Genomic DNA, 23,086 nt, shown 5'->3' with positions numbered 1-23,086 from the left:
TCTGACAATAATGCACTGTGCCGCGATTCACTAAGCCTGATATTACCTTCCCTTGCATAATGAAATACTTTTGAGGGGAAAACAAATCTTTTTGCAACACCACCATTTGACATTTTCTTTTGTGTAAAGACCTGTAGATTTTACTTGTACACACCAGGGGTTCACAATGTTTTTTGATCACGATTGATAACCATCTGTCAGTCATCAGGTTACAATGCGATCATTACAAATGCCCAGGTGAGAAGAGAACTGAAAAGGCTCAAAGTTGGCAAGGCTGCAGGTCCAGATGGTATCAGTGCCAGACATGTGGTGATCAGCTTGGTGGTATCATTGCACATATGTTCAATATGAGCCTATGGTTAGGAAGGGTAAAACAACTGTGGAATACATCTTGTGTGGTACCAGTTCCCAAGACACTTCACCTAAGACACTGTTGGACCTCAACAGCTACAGACCAGTGGCACTAACATCTCATTTGATGAAGGCCTTCAAGATGTTGGTTCTTACACATTTCCGCCCTCTAGTAAGCTTATGTATGGATGCCCTCCTTGTTTGCTTATTGGTCTGGCATTGGGGTGGATGATGCAATCATCCACCTTTTACATTGAGCTCTTTCTTACCTGCTGAAAACTGAGATTTTTTTTATTTCTCCAGTGTTTTTAACACTATACACCCAGGGTAACTAAGAGACAAAATGAATCTGGCTAGTTGGATCCTTGACTACCTCACAAACTGCCCTCAGTAAGTGAGAGCCCAGGACTGTGCCTCAAACAATGCGATTTGAAGCACCTCAAGGTACTGTCCTGGCTCCCTTCCTCTTAACATTGTACACAGCAGACTTTAGTTACAATTCAACTATCTGCGACCTTCAGAAGTTCCCTGATGACTACTGCTATAGTTGGCACATTAACGGAGAGGACGACATGAAGAACAGAGAATTGATCCAGGGATTTGTGCCAACAAAACCACCTTAGGATAAACGCTGAGAAGACCAACAAGATGGTGGTGGACTTCTGCAGGCGCAGTTCCCCTTCTCAACTAGTGGTCATCCAGGGGACGGACATTGAGGTAGTGAAGTCCTATAAGTGCTTGGGTGTCCTCCTCAACAATAAACTGGATTGGGCAGAGAACATAAAATGCACTACACAGGAAGGGCCAGAGCAGGAGGAGGCTGAGGGCATTCGGAGTGCAGGGGGGGACTTCTTAAGACCTTGATCAGCTGTGCAGTGGCACCAGCCATCTTCTTTGGTGTAGACTATTGGGGAAACAGCATCTCAGCTACGGAGAGAAGACTGGACAAACTGATAAGTAAAGCCAGCTATTTCCTGGGGGTCCTCTTGACACAGTGCAGGTGGTAGCTTAGAGGAGGATACTGTGTAAGGCGAAATCTATTCTGGAGAATAGCTGCATGAGACTGTTGTGACATTAGGGAGCACCGTCAGTGACCAACTGCCTCACCCCAAGTGTGAGAGGGAGCGTTATCGTAAGTCATTCCTCCCCGCTGCCATCAGGCTGTTCAACCAACAAGGCCTGAACAGAAGTAACCTGTACCCCCCACCTAACCAGTCCCTGCAGCTCCCATCCAGGGACTGAATATCAAACTGCTGATCATTGCTTGCCTTTTTTTTTGTCATCTTATATATTTTTTCTTTTGTTCATTTAACTCTATTATTATTGTTGTTGTTCTGCACTCTCTGTATTCTCTCTCCTTCTGTAACGCTGTGAATTCCCCCACTGTGGGATTAATAAATGATTATCATATCTTGTTTGTGTGATGGAGGAGTAAAAAAATGTGGCCGTCTATTTTTTGTTATCGTATGCGATAAATACTAGTATAGTTTTGTGGCCTGGATAGGTACATGTGTGGAGATCCAAAATGTGTGATTTTCTTTTATTAAAGGGACGTGCGATTTTTGCGTGTGTATTTTCTTTTTTAGACTTTATCTCTGTTGTGCAACCACAGTGAGTAGCAGCCGGCTGCTCGATAGGGATCAGCACCGCACATGTGAGAGAATTCCTTAGAGTTGGGTGATGTCACCAGCTCTTGGGCAGGAAAATGGGAGGGGTAAAACATGGAGGTGTGCATAATAAACGGCAAGCGACCTGTGTGACGCACAAAGAAGCGACTGAGGGTAACTTGCATATTTTTTGTCTAAATAGCAGAATTTGAAGCCTAATGCGGATATGATCCTGCATCACCATGAAAACGCCATCTTGAAAGTCTGAACTTCAACTGCATTTGAATAGTTTTTTCAAAATTCATTGTGGTAATGTACAGAACCAAAATTTGAAAAAATGTTGTCTCTGTACAAGTATTCATATCCTAATTGTATATGTAAAAAAAGAAAATTATTTTTCCAAGAGTCCCACTTTATTAATTTGCAGCAGCACTGAACAGTATGGAGACATGGAGTGCGAGTCTCTTTTTGGGATAAATTTAAAATCATTGGACACATTTCCCACATTATATTGGACACAATAACATTCAGCACAATCATTATATAATTTAGAGTCTGTAGTGTAACAGTCTGGGATGATGTTCTCTTGATAAGTGACCTATAACCTCAATGTCAGATGAGGGCAAGTTGGATTGCGCCCAATTGAAGTGCTGGGCCTACACAGTTCCTGGTCAGTATGGGCTCCAGGTTGATTTACATCAGGTTTCTTCAGAGGCTGGTATACAATTTACACCCTAGGATAAGCAGATGTCCTAGGAAAACCAGATCTAAAGGATTCCAAAGTCCATGTTGTTGAGTCCAATTCCATAAATGGGTCAAACCACTGCCCAATATGCACTAAAACAGATAAAAGTATTAACCTCCCAAAAGCCGACCTGTAGCTGTGCTTACAAAATACTTGTCCACAGGACAGGGTCCCTGCAGATGGAAGGTACTTCCTCCCCTGCCTTCATTTTAAATCCAGGAGCATAGCAGATGGTTTCTCCAAATAATATTTCCACAAGTTAGAAAATCGGGACATAGTTGCACCGTCGATAATCCTGTGGTCTGCTGACCAGCTAATGTTGACGATTTGGGCTTTCACAACTTGTCCCCTGGAGTCAAACCTTGGAACTACCTGAAAATCAGAAGACACAATTGTGTTCAGATTTATTTTTATTCTGTAGCGTTATAAAGAGTGACTTTAAAGAACAACAGTAAAGTTTTTTTGTTTTTCACAAATCAATAGCCCTTGGGGTATATAACAACTCTGCCTATTATCTTTGTTTCTTTGCTATACCCCTCAAATTATCTCTGAAGCCCTGGGGTCAGTCTGATAAACAAATCTACAGTCTCACAACAGGGAAGAGGCTGCTGATCCCTACTCAGAGGAGGAGGTCATGTGACAGAGCTCTTTCTGTGTATGTAGCAGTGCTGGATTTGTACAGAACAGTGGATACGGATGTCACAGAATATTGAGGTACAAGATCTCACTTGATCACCATCAGTTCCTCCATCCCAGTCTGTGATTCAACAGAACTTTTTCTGTCCCTCTCCTCTCCTTATGCTGCAGCCCTTCCCCACCTTGTCATCGGCAGTATCAGCACTGTGCAGATAAGCTATTAACCCTTAGTGCTCACACAGTACACACTTCATGTACTAATGATTTCCACCACTTCTTAAACATTCCATGCTCCTCCATGTGATAAAAGCTGCCAGACTAGTCAATTTATACATTTTGTATGTACAATGTGCAGTGTTCAGTGCATTTATTTGTAGGCATCTCAGTGAATTTGCTGCTAAATTACATAGGGAGAACACATGGCATCATGGGATTTTGTGGGCAAATTAATTGGACTCAGCTTTAGGGCAGATAGAGGAATATGTTAGGCTCCGCCCACTTCACCTCTGGTGAGAAAGATTTTTGTCAAGCACTTTCAGAACAAATGCCACAACCTTGGAAAGAAAACGGCGAGTAACACAATATGGGCATCATTCTGTTTGTTTTTAAAGGGGGAATCACTTGCATACAAATTAATCTTACTGCCTGTAACTGCCGTGCTGAAATTCGGAAAAAAATATAAAAACAAAAAATGACCCACCTGCAGTTTTCCAATGGCTCCAATTGCCACTTCAGGGGGCAGAATTACAGGCTTCGCATATGTACCTCCAATCTACAAGAGGGAAGAGAATCCCAACATATAAGATATGACACTGGACAAAGATTAGCATAACAAGAAATTTGGCGCTGTAGTCTTACCGAACCAATGTTGGAGAGAGTAAATGTTCCCCCTGTCAGATCTGCAGCCCCCAGCTGTCCTGATGATCCTAAGCTTTGCAAGCGGTTCAGCTCTGCAGCAATCTCAAAGATACTCCGGACCTGAACATTCTTCACATTAGGGACAATTAGCCCCTGCTGAGTGTCCATAGCAATCCCAATGTTATGAGCAGCCTAGGAGGGACAAGATCTTCTTTAGTGGGGTCACATTTAGGAAACCTACTCATATGCCAAATAAGATTCAGAATTAAGAACCTACCTTATAGGTGATATTCTGACAGTTCTCATCCACTGAGGCATTGAGTATTGGGTATTGCAAAAGGCCAAGGCTTGCAGCCTATAAAAAACAATAGCTATGGTGAAACACTGAAGAAAGGCCAAGGTGAAGATTGTCATGTAATAACAGAATCTCAGACAAAACCCACATTGCTGTCACCAGGTTTTGTTTTAAATTTGGATGAATAGAAGTAATAGAACACATTAGTACTCTTTTCACGTTATCTGCACTGCTATGGTGCACATATTTATCTAGGACTGTTTGCTCGAAATTCACCTTGAGGAAGAAAGGCATAAATGACAGTCTGACTCCACGAGATTCAGCCACGGGCTTGAGCTCCTCTCGGAGTGTGACAAGAGTCGTCATGTCCACTTCATCACAGTAACCAAAGTGGGGGATTTTTAGTGCTGCAGTCATAGTTTTCACCATGGCTCTGTGGAAACCTGAAAATATAAATATTATATATAAAAAGCATAGAAATATATTATAAAAAAATCAGGCTAATTGTTCAATTGCATCAAAATAAATCACTATCACATGGTCTTTGCTATAGGCTTACTTGGGTTCACCCTTCCTTGAGAGTATTTATTTAATCAGTTCTAGGTCTACTACTCTAAGGGATATTCCCTAAAAGTATCTGATTGCTGGGGGTCAGACTGCTTGGTGATCACAAGAACGGGAACTGCAAGTGCCTCATGGTTTTCCATATAATCAGTGTCAGACTGACCCACCCAAAAATCCTCTGGTGGGCCCAAGCTCTATTCTAATACTGGACTCCATAGATACAGAATATCACAACCTAATTTGGAGGCTGCTAGGGTCTACATCCTAAAGAATAATGAAGGATGGGCTCCTAGAACAGTTTTATCTGGTGGATCCAATAAAGCCCTCTCCGACACAAGAGTGCTAGCGCAAACTTGTAGTTACTTTATATGGGCTCACTTTCCCAGGATTACTATGGTTCACAGCAGTATTACCTTTCAAGGGCTCTGTGACATCTTTTCCTGAGAAGGCGATTGGTTGGGTAAAGGAAACTGGAATGGAGGGAGCTTTATCCTTCTGAGGAGGCTGGTGGATTTCTTTTTTCGGAGGAGGTGGAGTGATCTCTATTTGAGGGGATGGTGGCAATATGGCACCAGTTTGCTTAGCCAGAAAATTCAGAATGTCTTCTTTAAGGATACGTCCATCACGGCCACTGCCCACCACTTCGCTTAGCTTTATCTGAAAAATATACAGATCATCAGAGGGCCTCTATAGCACTCATTAACAGTTACAGGATTTGTCAAACTAAATGAAACATTTTAATGTATAAATGGAAATAACTGGACATGACCCCTTTGCCTAATTTTTTTCCATTATTTAGTTCCTGCTGAAGTGTATATAGGCTCCCCACATATACCTTTCCTTTTTACTAGCGATCTGTCATTTAAGAGGAAATTCAGTTCATTCATTATCCACAAATAAGCTTCTAGGTGCACTAGGGGACTGGCCACTCTTTACGTGTCTTTAATGGCCACACATCTTGTATACAAAGAAGACCATTTGCATAAAATTAATGAATCAAAAGAGAATTTATTACTTTACAACTCCATTTTTACATTAGTCATCAAGCATTCTGCCTAAGCTTTAACTAAATACAGATATCCCACAATCTCTGAGATTAAAGAGCCACACAAATAAAAACTAGCTGTAACTGCAGTATAGCACAATGGAAAAATTTGCAGCGATGGCAGGCAGGTTGGGGTAGAGTCAGTATTGGGGAAAACCTACATTGTCTGTTATGGTATTTTCACAACCGGGTCATACAAGAACAGGTGAGCAAGTACATGCAGGCACAGTGCCATAAAATCCATGTGAATTTCCTATCGGCTAGTGACTTACATTGTTCTCCATTGCAAGGCGCCTGACAGCTGGAGTGGCCAGTGTCTTATGTCCCTTTATTTCTTGGTGTGTATGTTCCTGAGAGATGGCTGGAGTTTCCACCACATCTTCTTCGGTTGTTACAACTAAAGAGAACACATATTTCATGCAGTAAAATGTATACAGAGAAGACAAGCAAATAAATACTGACAGTCACAGATTTTGGGCTACATTAAATACTTCTAAGGCCTTATCCAATCCAATGAGTAATACGGCCATCCATGTACATGGCCGTATTGTCCACGGTAGCTTACAAAAATATAGAGCATTTCCCATTTTCCACCGTATTTCTTTTCCGTACGGACTATAGAAGTCAATGGAAACATATAAAATATGGGCCAAATACATGCTGCATACGGCTGTGCCCCGTATGCTGCCGTATATATGTGCAGTATCCAGAACCAGTGGGAGGTATATTCTGTTATCCAGCCAATAGTCAGACATCCATCACTGTATTTTATACAGATACGGGACGGGTATGGTTCAATACATTGCCATACGGTTGGAATTTGTCCCGTATTTACGGCCAGAACAGAAAAGAACATATGGCCGTGTGCATGACGCCGAACGCTGATTATTTCATAACAATATTGGAAGCCTATTAAACTCCTAGATAGCCTTGCTTTAATGCAACTCTAGAAACTGGATAATCTGTAACCACTCACTGAATGAGGAAAGGGATGCTAGTTATTTGTTTTTCTTAGCTAATAAGCCAAGATGAGTCAATGGACTGTAAAGTTATTGTCTTGGTTTAATTATGTTTAACAATTACTTAATAAGCTATAAATGGGCACCATAGTCAGGAGATATAAACAAGCTATTACTACATGTATGTTGTAATGTCAAAGTGTAAAGTAAGGAATGACCATATCACTGCAAGGTGGAGAATAAAGATCTATCTGAGAATGCAGACACAGTAGATTTACATACCTTTCAGAGCATCTGTTTCAATATCCACCAAAGGTTTCCCAACCAGAGCGATGTCATCTACATTGTAATACAGTTTCCTGACAACGCCATCATAGCGACTGGTGATGGTCACTGAGGCCTTGTCACTTTGAACTTCACATATACTGTCAAACTGGGACACTGTGTCACCTTCTTTCACGTACCTAAAGAATATATTAGGACAGATATTGATAAATAAACTTCTCATATGTGACAAGCATGAAAAAAAGATCCTGAAAGACTAGTGAAATACTGAAAACATTTAAATGGGTTCAAAAGAAAATTGCACACACTGCAGAAGCCCCTCTCTTCCAACATTGGAGACAGCTACAGCAGGGACAAGCTAAACTGTGAAGGATAGCAAAGAAACTGCTGGCCATAGGTGAGGAAAGTAATAGAAGGATGTCTTACATCTCAAGAGCTATAGATATCTGAAAAAAGATACAATAGCTTAGTGGTCATTACAACAACATACCAGTCTTTCACTGTAACCTCTGTGATTCCCTCTCCGATGTCTGACAACTTGAACTGTACAATCTGGCCATTTAACGCTGCAACATAAAGTAAAATCATTAGCTTCTTATCGAATAAGGCAGAAATCACAAGTGTGACAAGGGTTTCCATTACACTTTCAATTGTAAGAGCATAACGGAAACAAAACACAGAAGGCCTTCCCTTCAGATAGGGTTCCATGTACAGAAGGGTAGTTTCCATTACTTATAGAGGAAAATATAATGCGGACTGCTGCACTATTTTTTCTGCTACAAATAACAGAAGGGCATGGGTGAAGCTGCCGTACACAGGCGTGACCGTAGCTCAACAAGAGCAGGATCGGCAAGTATGTAAGGAAGGCACTATGTGGGTAAACATCCGAGTGGGGCGATTGTTGCTTACCACAGGCAGTCCTGAAGCTTCTTAGTTGCAGAGGCTCCAAGATCACAGAATGAGTTTGCTTCTTGCATGACTTTACTAGTAGAAACCGGTTGCATAGGATAACTTGTCTAAAACTGGCCTGGGGAAAGGGGTGTCAAAGAGAGAGGTCAGAGGCAAAACCTGAAGAACAAATCTGAAGCCTACAACGGTAGAAAAGGTTAGCAGAGCAAGAATCATGTTCCTTGTTACCTCCTCTGACATTTCCAGCTGTGTGTATAATGTACACGAGAAAGCAGGTTGTTGTCTACTGTCTTTGTCTCCTTACCAATTGCAGAGTAAACCTCATTTGGGTTTTTCCCATGTTATCTGAAATAAGCTGGAAGAGGACTTGGCACATCTAAGTAATCTAAGTAAATGGGTCTTTAGGTCTCCATTCAGTGCAGGTCAATTACTATCCATTCAGTGTAATCATTTAGTATTTATACTGTATGAGACCTATTCAGTCTTGTTAACTTTGGGAGTTTTCCCAAACTTGTATATGTAACGGATTGGAAAAACACCACGTGAGAGTAGACAAAAACTATTCAGGGCTGAATGACTAATGAGCAACTTCTGTTGATATCTTACAGTTCGATGTTCTTTTATGGGTGGATATACAGTACACAATTTCATGGAATCTGCAGTACAATGGTAGTGAATTGGACTATTATAAACCTAGTTACATATTTTAGGCAGGATCAGGATTCTTAAATCCAGTCAATGGACTCTGATTTCATTTAATGCAAAGAGTGAAATATGCAGGAAACCTTTGTAACATTAATGTGACTTGCATGTTACTTGCACACATTCCATCAAGTTTCCCTTATTTATAACATCAAAAATAGCAGCGGCAGCTGCTTATAGCATTATTAATAACAGAAAGATATGAAGGACGGATTTAACAAACAATCACTGCATTGCAGAAAAGTATAGCTGAAAGCTGCAACTTATCAATCCCTAAATAACACAGATTCAATGTTACAACGAGAACCTGCAGAATACACTGCAATTCTCCGAATTAAAAATAGATCATCCGAGTTTTACTTTTCATGCATGCCCACAAATGTAAGATGGCAAAACTGGACTTAAATTTTTCCCTAGCAATCCAGCATCTCTGTTGTGCTGCGGCAAAATCCTGACCGCTGCAGCCTGTCCCTTAAATTGCCCTTGTCACTGCCATGGCACAACAGAAAATGGTACTGTATAGCGCAGTGAAGGATAGCTTGGAAAAACAAAGAAAGTCCATGTTATTATGTTTACAGATTGCATCCAGCTGGGTAATAAATATTAAAAAAAAATAATAATAATGAAACCGAAAGGGACCGCCCCCTTAAAACCTGCAGCACAGATCACTTTGCATTACAGGTTTTACTCAAGAGTTTGTGGATGCGACTTTGTACACCCCGAGGGTTTCCTCCCAGGTAGCTTACTACCTGTGGACTTGCCGTGCAACATTTCCATATTGTAAATCTGCGGTACAGTAGCGATGTAGTGTATAGGACTCATTTTAATGCCACACACATGTTGCAGGAACTAGAACACATGTAATTTAATTTCGGCAGATTTCAGCAATGCTGCTTCACCCATCTGCAGCAAAAAATGGATGGTATAAAACACATGAGAAACCAGATGGCTGCCATTGTGCTACGTGTGACGGTCCCATGTAGAGCCATGCCTGTGTACAGTGTGTACAGATCTATCTGCAGTCAGTGATCCTGTTTCCTATAATTATATGCCCCAGACATTCCATATCATTCAGAGACTTTCCCAGGTAATGTCCTCTGCTGCAGGAGAAGCTGATAAGACTGATATCCATGAATACACAGGGCAGAGGCTGGCAGCGCTGGCACAGCGGGCACACAGCTCTCTGCCATCTATAACCTGGCACCTAGGAATATAAACAACGACTCATCTCACCAGGCGGCCGAATGACCGGGTACAGCTCCTCAGTGCTCTCACAGCCGCCATCTTACCCGGAAAAGCTGTGTCCACCAATCCCGTTAGGAATCTGCTCCAGAGAACCAATCAGGGGAGAGCAGAAGATACAATGTTTCAGGTCCAAGGAGAAGGGGGAGGGAGAGAGGTGTGCGAGGCCAACAACCAATAAGGGCCGGCATACACCTCGGCCTTGCTGTTAGTGTTTAGGGCGGGGCAGACACACAAAAAAACCAAGGCGACCAAGTAAGGGGCGGGCGTCTTTAAATTATATGTCGCAGTCCAGCTGTCCGCCATTTTGTTGGTTATCTAAAATTAACAATCTGCATAAACATGTAATATTCTTTCAGAAGTGCATTGCAGCTCATTGGTGATGTACTTAGACGCAGTCATTTTTAATATATATTGATTTTGCACATATTGCATTGTGGGCGCCGGATGAGGCCGTCTACAGGTCTATCAGTCTTTCCTTATAATTGCATTGCACTGCGATACTTATCGGCCCGCATATGTAATGTACTTGTCTTTTAGCAGATATACGGGGGATATCTCTTCAGTGACGACAGGGTTAATGGCTGACAGGAAGGGGCGGGCGCCGCATGTAGGAGCCGGCTGGAGGCTGCACAGGGCTCAGTGTGCAGGTGCTGGGGACCAGGGCTAGGGACTGCCCAGGTGGTGGTAGGTGGTTACTACCTATTCTGATTATTAGTATATAGTAGTGGTCTGCTAGATGTACATCCTCAGCTATTGTGTAATACTACTCCCAGTATCCCCTGGCAGTGTACATAACCCCCTTCATGATATCTGGGGTAACTACAACTCCCAGCATCCACTGCCAGTGTGCATAACCCCCTTTCTGATATCTGGGGTAACTACAAATCCCAGCATCCCCTGGCAGTGTGCATAATCCCTTCCAGATATCTGGGGTAACTACAATTCCCTTCATCCCATGACCGTACGATAACCCCTTCTATATATATATATATATATACACACACACCTGTGTGGTCTGTCTGCTGTGCCGAAACTGATTCCCAGCATAATGTCACAGACAGATCAGGTATGGTGACACATATTTGCAATCAATGAAAAAGACTCCAACATTTCTCTGCCTGAGGCACCATAATGTCTTATTTCATATGATAAAGTAAAATCCTCTTCTGCTGTTTCTGACACTGGATGATGCTGATACATGTACAATGTACTGCGGATATTCGATGTCCGTACTGCAGTGTGTGATCTCATTCTATCTCTTCTTTCATGACAGCTCCTGTGTGATCTGACATCACTCCTGAAACATCAGGGACAAATCCCAGGGCGATGGCAGAAGAGGGGGGTCCAGTGGATGTGGATGGCAGCATTATGGAGGGGGTAAGACAGCACATCATACATTTTGTTACCAAGAACTGGTTTCAAACAAGAAACAGAAAAAGTTTACTTTTGGTAAATGTAAAATAATAGACCATCATTTTGCACTTGGTGCCAGGTTCTCTATAAAATAACAAACTGGTCAGTATTTACCTTTTGAATTACCTTTGTTTGTAGGGATGTCACTCGCCTCATCTATAAAATTAAGCTGTGTGGAGTTTAAAGGGTTAAATACTGTTTGATTTGTGTTTTTAAGCCAATTTTAACAACCTCTTTTAATAAAGTTCTGTGAGAAGATGAAGATTATGTATAGATACACAAGTGCATTGACAGACAAATATGATGGTGTATTTGTACGTAACCATGATCAATAATTCATTTACAGTACGGTAGAATGCTTTTAGTGGATTTTACAATGGATTGCACTTACTTTTCTTTTGCTGACCTCATTTGATAGGGAGGCCAAATCCTGCGAATATGTACTGCGCTGAGCTGTCTGCTGGGTACCAGAGTCCGAGTGTCAAAAATCAGAGCAGGAAGAAGTACACCAGGACTAAGGTGAATCCCAATTTTTCATTACAATTCAAAATAAGTGATCTTGATGTTTCATTATGGGGTAGAATAATAAACCTTTATTTCTATAGCACCACCATATTCCACAGCACTTTACAGATCACATAAGTCATTGTTAGTAAGATGAGTAACATGGGTAAGAACTTTGAATAACTAAGAACTATTGTAAGAACTATAACTAACTATAGGAACGCCATGAGCTTACTATCTATGAGGGAAGGGGGGGGGTGGTGGTATGAGAGGTGTAAGGGCTACACATGTCCCAGCTTTATCACAGAATTTTGCTGATATTACCCTGTTTCCCTGAAAATAAGACATCCCCGAAAATAAGACCTAGTACAATTTCTCTCCAGTTTAGAAATATAAGGCCTTGAAAATAAGACCTAGCTGCAGTCATTGCTACATCTCCCCCCAAGCCACAATACATTAGTGTTACTAGATCATTTAGATACTGCAGGAGGTTGTGACATGGGTGAAGAATTAGTTGGCTAAAATGTTACGTCGAAAATGCAATACAAGCAGCTGCCTGGACTAGAAGGAAAGGAAAGTGATATTGCTAAACATGAGAGAATGGGGCCATTGATTCTAACACAAATGGATTCTCATGAAATACAGCGTTTGGAGAGTTATAAGGATGTTAGACTTTCTTGATGGAATTCAGATGGTTATGCTGATGTATGTGATGATATGACTACAAAATAGTAATAAATGTTGATTTTTTTTTTTTTAGCAACAAATGTAAATCCTTTCACATGGAACTATAGGACATCTCCTGAAATTAAGACCTAGTGCCTATTTAGGAACAAAAATTAACCTCTTAACGCTCAGTGACTTAGCGCTCAGCGTCTGATATATCGGACGCTGAGCCGATGCCGGTTTGGCTCAAGATCTGAGTCGAACCAGCATCAGGAAAGACGGGGTGCCGGCTGTGACTGATAGCCGGCACCCCAGTGTAATACCCGCGATCGGAGTTGTCTCCGATCGCGGGTGCTTAACCCGTTAAATGCCGCGGTTAGCGCGACCGCGGCATCTAACATGCATCTGGGGGGTCTTTCCCTCACGATCGGCCCCCGGTTCGGGGGGCGCCGATCGTTGCTATAGCAACTCTGGGGTCCGATCTGGACCCCAGAGTTACTTGCAAGAATTGCCGTAAAGATGGCGCCTGTGACGTCATCTTACTGGCACAGTGCCAGCCTATGCAAGTGTATAGGCTGACACTGATAATATTCTGCAATACATCAGTATTGCAGAATATTATCATGAACAAGCAATCAGATGATTGCTTCTTCATGTCCCATGGTATAAAAGTGAAAAAGTAAATAAAAAAAGTTATTCAATAAAAAAATAAAGTAATAAATCACTTAAAATGCCCCAAACCCCCAAAACATATAAAGAGACATATAACTCAAAAAAAAGTCTAAATCATAACACAAACCCCACATATATAGTATCACCACGTCCGTAACAACCCGTAGAATAAAAGTAAATCATTATTGAACCCCCACGATAAACGCCGTAAAAAAAAACTGTTATAAACCCTCCAAAAATTATGATTTTTACCTTTTCAATCCCACAAAAAATGCTATAAAATGTGATCAAAAAACCATATGTACTCCGACATGATACTGGTGCAAAGTACAACATGTCCCGCAAAAAACAAGCCATCAACCAGCTCCGTAGCCAAAAAAGTAACAATGTTATGCCACTTGGAAGACGGCAATACATAAATGATAGATTTTTCCCCACATTAGGGTTTTGTTTGACAAATTTAGTAAAACGTAAGAAAATATATTCATGTCTGGTATCCCCGTAATCGTATCGACCCATAGAATAAAGATAACATGATTATTAGTCTATACGGTGAACACCAAAAAAAAAAAAAGTAAAAAATCCAGTACAGAATTGATGCTTTTCTACTCCTGCCCTCAAAAAAAGTTCCTAAATTTTCAACAATAGGTGATACCAACCCCAAAATGGTAACAATGGAAAAAGCATCTCATCCCGCAAAAAAAAAATGGCATCACATGGCCCAAATAACGGAAAAGCGAAAATTTTATAGCCTTCAAAAGGGGCCAATGAGGAAACTAAAATCCTGGCAGCTGCAGGGCCCTCCTTCCCTTCTGCACCTCGCTGTGCGCCCATAAAACAAGTCACAGCCACATGTGGGGGGTCTTTGTACTCAGGAGAAATTGCAGAACAAATTGTATGGTGGGTTTTCTCTTTTTATATTTTGGAAATGTGTAAATTTTAGGGCTAAATGAACGTATAAGGGAACAATTTGACCAATCTAAATTTCACCTCCATTTTGATTCAATTACTATGAAGATCTCAAGGGGTTAACAATCTTCGTAAAAACTGTTTCTGATAGCTTGAGGGGTGCAGATTTGAAAATGGGTTGGTTATATAGGGGGTTTTGATGCTAAATATGTAAAATTTCATTCAAAACTGTATTTATCCCCAAAATAGTCAATTCTGAAAATCCGGAAAAGCGATATTCTATTTGTAAGCCGCGTGACATCAAAATAAATTATCCAGACATTTCAGAAATTATGAAAATGTAAAGTAGACAAATGGGAAATGTTATTCAGCAACTTATTTAGGTGGTAAATCTATCTGCCTGAAAACGCAATGATTTTGAATTTCAAAAATGGCAAATTTTTCAAAAAATTTATCATATTTTCTTTTTTTTTGTAAATAAACGCAAAACTTATCTGCCAAAAATTACCACTAAAATGAAGTACAACATGTGGGGAAAAAACAATCTCAGAATCATTTTGATAAGTAACAGTGTTCAAAAGTTATAACCATATAAAGCGACGCAAGTCAGAATCCAAAAAATCGGGCTGAGCCTTAAGCTACAAAATGGCTGCATCCTTAAGGGGTTAATAAGACACAGTCTTATTTTTGAGGAAACACGAGTATCAGAAATTCAAGGCAAATCTGAAATGGTTAAACACAAAACTGCTTTTGGTGGTAGGCCAAAATAATCTTCATAAAGCCAGCAAAAAGCTGCTATGTAAAAAGTCACCCTTCTTTTCTCGATATTTTGTGTTTAAGGCCAGATTTCACCCTTGTTTTTTTTTTGCATGTGGATAAAATGTCCTATGTTCTGCAGTATGAGATTTCCAAGGGTTTGTAAATATTTTTGATTTTTTTAGTTTTCTTATTATTATTTGGTAGAATATTTGTTTCCATGTTTATCTACTGTCCATATCTTCATAGGCCACAGCATTTATCAGGACTGGAGACTGTACGAGACTTGTGTGCTGGCCAATTGAAAAATGCTGCAATTGGGTCTACAGAGATCGACTTTACTCCAGGAAGAATAAAAGGAGGGTCTCTGACTGCTGATACAAAGACTGCTGGGTTAGGAACCTGATTTCTTTTCTTTTTGTGACTATTAGTATGACTTATAATGATCTGTTTTTGGCTGTGAAGATGGGGAGTTACGTAAGGGTCTGTGCACACCTGCCAAACTCCTACCTAAAGCAGTCTGGTTCTGCATCAATGGATAGTGATGATACGTTTATTCGCCACATGAACTGTGTGCAGCTCTGTCCCATTCAACTGAAACGGGCTAAGCTAAAACACCAATTATTATCAATTATTATGTAAAGGTGCAGTAGAAGATATTTCTTGGTAGCAGTTAGCGGCACTTAAAACAATTGCACCAACCAACTTGCCCCTGTGGAGCAAGAGACAAATCTGCATAAAAATTAAAACTGAATTTACTCTGAAATGACAGATCACTGGGAAATAGGAAAGCTGTGCCTGGAGAGCTCACAAAGTCCCCTGCTGAATTGTGAATTGTGGACTAGCAGACAACCTTTAATTATACCTATATAAATTTGGTGTCTGTGAAGGAAACTGCGACGTTTCAGACACCTGAAGGGTACGCAAGGTCACTTAGTTATCCTTTTATAGACACTCCCAGAACGCACAGGTTCTGAGAGGCGCAGGAAGTGATTTAAAGTTGTCCACACAACTTCCGGATATGGCACAACAATAAATCACAACCTTGAACTCAAGGAGCTGCCACCAGTTCTCCTTTGATATAAGCCCGGACCGTAAGGGGATTATATAGGGTAAGGAACCAACCCGGTAGCATGTATATATGCGAGGATAGGACGTGGGGATTCGTGGATAGAGGTAAAAGAGCAACACAGAGTAGATTTTATATTTAATATGTGTATATATATATATATATATATATATATATATATATATATCTCAGTTACACAGAGTACAAAACACAAGGTAGCACTACAAGTAACAGCAGTTCAAGCAGTAAGTTTGTTACCTCGTGTGTGGCTTAATGGAACCTGTTAGTCCACACCTTAAGATCCTTTTCTGCTTTTGATGTTAAAATGGTTCCCAGACAAAAGGCACTGCGGCCTTAGAAGTGCCTGATTATATCATGCGCAGTCACTGCTCTGCCAACACAACAGAAGGCATGGGTCCCTCCTACCTGGTATTACAACCAGAGCCCTGAAGAAGCCATAGCTTCTCAAGGGGAAGTCGTAGGGTCATGGTTCTGGTATCATTGGATCCGGGTGAATCCCTGGATCGCATTGATACCAAACCTATTTCCTATGGTCCTAAGTGAGCTAGAGCCCCGGAAATTGTACCACTGTTATCTCCTGACTATTACAAATCCAAAAATGTATTGTCCGTTGTATGAGATGGACTGTCCCTATTCAATCTATTGGTTTAAGAGTTTTTATGGTCCTTTGTCTGTTTGAGAATGGGGGGATGCATGTAGACGATTTGGGTGCAGAGGTCTTTTGAAGCTCGGACACATGCTGTGTGATCATAAACAACCTAGCTCAATTAGGGCAATTAAGCTGAGGCTGGAAGAAAGTGGGGTAGGAATGGCCCCCCTCCCCCTGGCCACATTTATCACAGTGTCCCTGTTATCTTATCAGGCAAAAGGCCACATTCACTACAGCTAATAGTTTGTGTAAAGGTGCTGTCTGTCCAGTCTGCTAAAATGATGCCATTGTAACTGCCTCACTACTAATTTATTTTTTAATGCCCTCTTGATGTCTTTGTAGGAGCGTGTGCTTATTACTTCAGGTCTCTCTTCCATGTGTCCTCTTTGCTGAAACGCCTTCTGAACTGATTTTTAAAGGAGGCACTAATGCAGAGATGGCCCCACAGATTGACTATACCACAATGGTGTGTATGCATCATTTGTAAAATGTAAAATAAGAATTGACTTGAAATGGTCTGAAACCTCATCTATCTTCTACCCCTTATATCAGATGTACTTATTAATAAAATGTCCTTGTAAAGACTCTCATAACAATCAACATTTACTAAAATTAAAGGGGTTGGCTACTACGAAACTTTACCATACTTACCCTGGTAAAGTTTCTATGAAGTCCCGAGTCTTACTGGCTCTCAGCAGATGGTGTGGGCCCATGCAGTCATTATTGTATGCGTTCTACCTCCCACGTCAGTGGTTGAAGGGGCATGCAGATGTCCTTGACGCACTCACTCCAACTACTGACATGGATGTGGTTATCACGGAGGGGGTGTTCATATAGTATGCTAGGCACAAGACATTGCCAAAAGTCCCAAATCCTGCAACCTGCAGTTGCTGACTACAGATAATATACTTACCCTAGTAAAGTTTATGACTGACCCAATTAGGATCTTATACTTACTTTCAACTTGCATACAACTTTCATATTAGTTGCCAATCCGGACGTTTTGATTATCGTGGACCTTGAATGACTGGATTTCACGGACCGATGACAGTGCAGGGGATGGGACTCTTAGCATCATAATGATATATAGCTTGGAGACCCTTCCTCCCCATAACATAACAGAAACGCTGAACTGTTCATCTGTAAAGCTGACAACCGCAGAAGGAAGCGCGGGCACCGCACCGACACCTAGTCCAGATAGCACAACGCAGTAGAGTGGACAGGGGGTATAAATGCAGGCGATAGACTATGCCGTGGTGGTGCTCAGTCTCAGAGACAGTAGTAGTCCAATAATGAAAAAGGGAAAGGATGAGATGGCACTCACCGGTGGTGAAAAAGTCTTCTTTATTGGTGCAGGATAAAATACAGGGAGGCACGCAGTGCCGCTAAGCCGACGGGCCGTTTCGCGCCGCTCGGCGCTTTCTCCAGGCTGTGTGTTCATCTGTAAAGCTTAGAATCAATTTTGGGTTCACCCCGAATTTTCACCTACAAGCCAAAGATCCCTAGTTTTTTGTGAGTAGTATACAGGCGATCGCCTACTTAAGAACACCCGACTTACAGACGACCCCTAGTTACAAACGGACCTCTGGATATTAGTAATTTACTGTACTTTAGCCCTAGGCTACAATAAACAACTATAACAGTTATTAAAGGTGTCTGTAATGAATCTTTATTGCTAATCCTTGTTCTTATGACAACCCAACATTTTTAAAATCCAATTGTCACAGAGAACCGAAAAAATTCTTGCTGGGGTTACAATTATAAAATATACAGATCCGACTTGCATACAAATTCAACTTAAGAACAAACCTACAGACCCTATCTTGTACGTAACCCAGGGACTGCTTATATGTATATATATTAAAAAATATCCAGTGGCTGTTTATGGGCAACATCTTCAACTTTGGCATTCAGTTGTTTTCACTGGGCCATAAATTCAGAGTACAGATTTTCTTTGTCTCAATAGATGATACTTTTTCCTTCCACAGGTGTTTAAGCCAATTGCTGAACATTTCTCCTTTAAATTGGACTGTGACATCAGGAAAAGGTGAGATCTCAAATAAGTCCTACTGTGTAATATATCACCTTCTCTCCCTGTTTTATTAAAGAATATGCATGAAGCGAGGTAGAATGATACATGACTTAGTAAAGAAATATTTCAATACATGCATCAAGATTAATAATTAAAAAAGAGAACATGAGTTCTCTAACAAAGAGAACTCTAACATGAGTTCCAATAGACAATAACATAGTAACCAAAACTATGGGTTTACTTCCATCTGTGATTCTAGTGACTTATTAGAAAAAGGGAAATAGTTTGTTATTTGACCATCTACTCAATGTTGGAATGCATTATCTGTTCATGCTAGAGACCAAATCATCTGGCATATATGACGTGAGTGGGGAGTCACACCAGTTTCTCCACACCTTGTCGAATTTCGCTGTACAACCTCGTTTTTTGTACATCACCTTCTCATACGGGACTATCTGATTCACTAGTTGAACCCATTGGGAAAGATAGGGGTAGATTCTCCCATCCATTTTAGAGCGATAGCTTTTCTGGCTAAAAATAGTGTTTCGCGTAGAAAGATTTTTTTCATGATGTGTCCAGGCTTCCTCATCAACAATACCGAAAAGGCAAGTCAAAGGGGTCTTAGAGATTGGTTTGTTCACAACTCGGGATAACAAATTAACCACTGAGTTCCACAAAGTCTCTACACATGGGCATTCCCAGTTATCTAAAACCCTTTAACACATAATTGGCATTAAGATTGGTAAATCTTTACCAGTTATCTTTAATTTCTGCAACCATTATTGTATTACACGGGCCTCACTCTTTTATCTATTTATCCTACCAGGGGCTACTACCCTCGTGGTGGAGGAGAAATTTTAGTCCGGGTATCTCCAGTCAGATACTTAAAGCCAATTAACTTGACAGATCGAGGATCAGTCACAAAGATCTATGGACGAGCGTTTGTGGCTGGTGTCCTTCCGTACAAGGTAAGTAGGTGCAGGTTAGAAGCAAAACCTGCAGTTGTTGTGGCCATTGTTGTGGCCTGTTGATCTAGTTTATAGCATAGTCTCAGGCTTATTCCTTTGAGCATGACTGTATTTTGTGGTTTTATTCTTCATATTTCAGGCTTTATATTTTAATTTTGTTAGATCGTAAAGGACATGACTTCTGCTGCAGTACGCTGCATACGACGTGAACTCCGAGATCTCTATGTGAATATACAAGGTGTTCAGGAATCTGCAGACAGAGCAGTAGGAAATGGTTGTGGGATCATGTAAGTTGTTCCTGATTTGATCACCGCTTAATAGCCAGTGTTCTGTAGTAATACAAAGTATAAAACAAAGTCTCTCAGTTTCGAAGCCCAAAATATAAGCACATTACATTATAGTATACATTACATATAGCATAGTCAAGACATGAAATGTACTTTTGAGATATTTTTGCCCTGGTTGTGTGTATATGACCTAGAGCTGAAGTGGATTGGTATCATGAAAATGAATTGCATAGCAGCATCAAATAAGCCTTGACCTCTTCTTTTCTATTATAGAATTGTTGCAGAGACATCTACAGGCTGTTTATTTGCAGGGTCATCTCTTGGAAGGAAAGGTAATTTTATTTTTATATTTCAAATTATTTATTTTATTATTTATACATTGGAAATAATAATAATGATGTTATTCCAAGGGTCTTTAGTTTGACAATTATACATTTATCTAAAAACGGGGCTAGACCAAACAAATTGAGCTGTACTGACGGTCCCCTACTTAAGAACACCCGACTTACATACGACCCCTAGTTACAAATGGACCTCTGGATATTGGTAATTTCCTGTACTTTAGTCCTAGGCTACAATAAACCGCTTTAACAGTTATTAAAGGTGTTTGTAATGAAGCTTTTTTGTTAACCTTGGTTCTAATGACAATCCAACATTTTTAAAATCCAATTGTCACAAAGACCAAAAAAATCGGCTGGTGTTACAATTATAAAATATACAGTTCCGACTTGCATACATATTCAATTTAAAAACGAACCTACAGAACCTATCTTGTACATAACCCAGGGACTGCCTGTATATTGAAAACTCCCAACCTACAGTAAAGGTGTTTAACTAGCCTGGTCCACAGCAGAATCGACCATGTACGGCTAAAGAGATATTAGATACAAGTGAGCAAACGCCTCAAGCAAATGACGTGCAATCGTATTTTATAATAAGGCCCATTAAGGACAGGATTAAGGGTCTAAACAAAAATCCAATAAAAATTTAAAAAAAAATAAATCACAACCTGCTTAAACACCTAAAAAAGTATGTGTACAGTATGCCAACCTATCTCCAAATACAAAATAAAGCTGGTTCATTCTGTATAATGTTTCTATTTTTGTGGATGCTGAAAAATATACCAGCTCTAGGCAAAAAGCATTTTTTGTTTTTTTTGACAGTGAAAGCCTTTCAGTTGCATGTAACTGTAGTGATTTTATATTACTAACTTCTGTTTTAAAATAACAAAATGTTTAATACGAAATATATTAAAAAGATATACTTTTCAATTTTGGGAAAGGGAAAGCCTTGATTTGGTTAGATTTTTTTTCTTTTTTGATGCATTGTTATGCTCTTTATACACCTTTTCATAGGGGTACCCTCAGATCGTGTTGGTGCAGAAGCTGCAGAAATCCTTCTGAGAAACCTTCGCCATGGGGGATGTGTGGATGAATACTTACAGGATCAGGTAGTTTAAGGATTACACAATATAGAACGTAGGACTAACAAAAAAAAGTTGCTTTTATCCAGAGCAACCAGTAGCCCAAGTCTGTTTTATGACATTTATAGTAGAGTTAAAGTGGATAAAGGTTATTATTGAGTAAACAGTAGTGTATGGAAACATTTTCTCAATTTATAGGAAGAATTTTCTGTTTTGGCTTAATTTACATACAGTAGTAATTTGAAAAACAAAGCATGGTAATATTCAATTTATAAATATGTATTTTATATATTTTACATCTCCAGTTGATTATTTTCATGGCCCTGGCAGATGGGGTCTCACGGATCAAGACCGGACCCCTCACTTTGCATACACAGACCGCTATCCACTTTGTAGAACTGCTTACCAAGGTGAGAATTACTCTACATATTATCTTGTTTGAGGTCTAATAAAAATACACAGATTTTCAGAGATCTTTTTCTATATATTGTAAAGCTGCGAACAATGAAATCTACCAGATGCTTGTATAGGGTTAATCAAGTTCTGCATACACCCAGTATTTGCAATCGGCAAATACATTTAGGGCATTGTACCATCCACATGTAGTGGAACTTTTCAGATTACTGTACTGTGAATAAATTTTATAGGCAGACCTAATAATGAAATTTGAAACCAACCCGGGATTGACTCTAGATATGTGAACGTGTTCTTGTTAGTGGAGAATCGCTTTAGTACTATCATATTACTATCATTATTGTCTCCCAACAGGCCAAATTCACAGTGACAAAGTGTGAAGAGCCTGGAGCAGACAGCTTTATTATTGAGTGTCAAGGAATAGGCCTTCAGAATAAGAATGTTTGACAATCTCCTAAGAACACCACAATGAGTGACCTCTCCTGTGAAAACAGCACTGCATGCAATACACATTGCATGACACCAGAGGGCAGTACACATCAAGTGCTTTATTGCTATTTTTACAGCTCTACATTCTGATACTGAGAACCAATCAGACAGATTGTGTGCATGAATCTGAGTTTGACTTATTATTTTATTTGAGTGACTGATATGTGCCATGCCTCCGAATAAACTGGGGGGAAACCATGAAATGGTTAATTTCTCATGAATGTTATGGGTCTTTGTATTATGGTTCATATACAGAGTGGGATTTTCTTGTAAACCATATTTCAACATTACAAATTACTCACATGTAAATTACATTCACAGATTTGCACTCCATCAATTTTAAATTGTGAATCAATTAAAACATGTGTTTCCACCACGTTCCCATGACGGCCCCCACCTGGAGGTTGCTCCTTATATCCTGTAGGGACAGGAAGTCACAAAAGTTTAAAAGGCTCCTCCCTAGCACCCCACACCAGTGTCTTCCTGTCCCTAGGGGATACAAGTCGCAAGAGTTTCCTATCTGAGGAACACAAATGGTAAGGTTCTTAGGAACCAGTCCGCTCCCACACTTTCCTAAGTGCTGGGAAAAGACCTAAAGACACCCCCGTCCCCT

At 40.3% G+C, this 23,086-nt stretch overlaps 2 protein-coding genes across 2 annotated transcripts; one reads left to right on the top strand and one right to left on the bottom strand.

Annotated features, from left to right (window-relative positions):
• Positions 1-2,349: 2,349 nt before the first annotated feature.
• Positions 2,350-10,330, bottom strand: DBT (dihydrolipoamide branched chain transacylase E2). The gene is made up of 11 exons (XM_072126888.1): positions 10,190-10,330; positions 8,255-8,372; positions 7,836-7,911; positions 7,343-7,524; positions 6,374-6,498; positions 5,470-5,713; positions 4,769-4,935; positions 4,475-4,552; positions 4,198-4,389; positions 4,040-4,111; positions 2,350-3,075 (listed from the first exon to the last, which is right to left on the bottom strand). The coding sequence occupies exons 1-11, from the start codon at positions 10,238-10,240 to the stop codon at positions 2,908-2,910; spliced, it is 1,473 nt and encodes a 490-aa protein (XP_071982989.1). The 5' UTR covers positions 10,241-10,330; the 3' UTR covers positions 2,350-2,907.
• A 428-nt stretch (positions 10,331-10,758) lies between these two features.
• On the top strand, positions 10,759-22,676 carry RTCA (RNA 3'-terminal phosphate cyclase). Its single transcript, XM_072126793.1, has 12 exons — positions 10,759-10,885; positions 11,475-11,578; positions 12,033-12,133; positions 15,371-15,514; positions 17,203-17,326; positions 18,849-18,907; positions 19,719-19,860; positions 20,023-20,147; positions 20,421-20,479; positions 21,503-21,597; positions 21,876-21,980; positions 22,339-22,676. The coding sequence occupies exons 2-12, from the start codon at positions 11,528-11,530 to the stop codon at positions 22,429-22,431; spliced, it is 1,098 nt and encodes a 365-aa protein (XP_071982894.1). The 5' UTR covers positions 10,759-10,885; positions 11,475-11,527; the 3' UTR covers positions 22,432-22,676.
• Positions 22,677-23,086: the final 410 nt, after the last annotated feature.

The sequence above is a fragment of the Engystomops pustulosus genome, chromosome 10, assembly GCF_040894005.1.
Source record: "Engystomops pustulosus chromosome 10, aEngPut4.maternal, whole genome shotgun sequence".
NCBI lineage: Eukaryota > Metazoa > Chordata > Amphibia > Anura > Leptodactylidae > Engystomops > Engystomops pustulosus.
The sequence above is the reverse complement of the archived record's forward strand: the minus strand, read 5'-3'. Positions and strand labels throughout refer to the sequence as shown.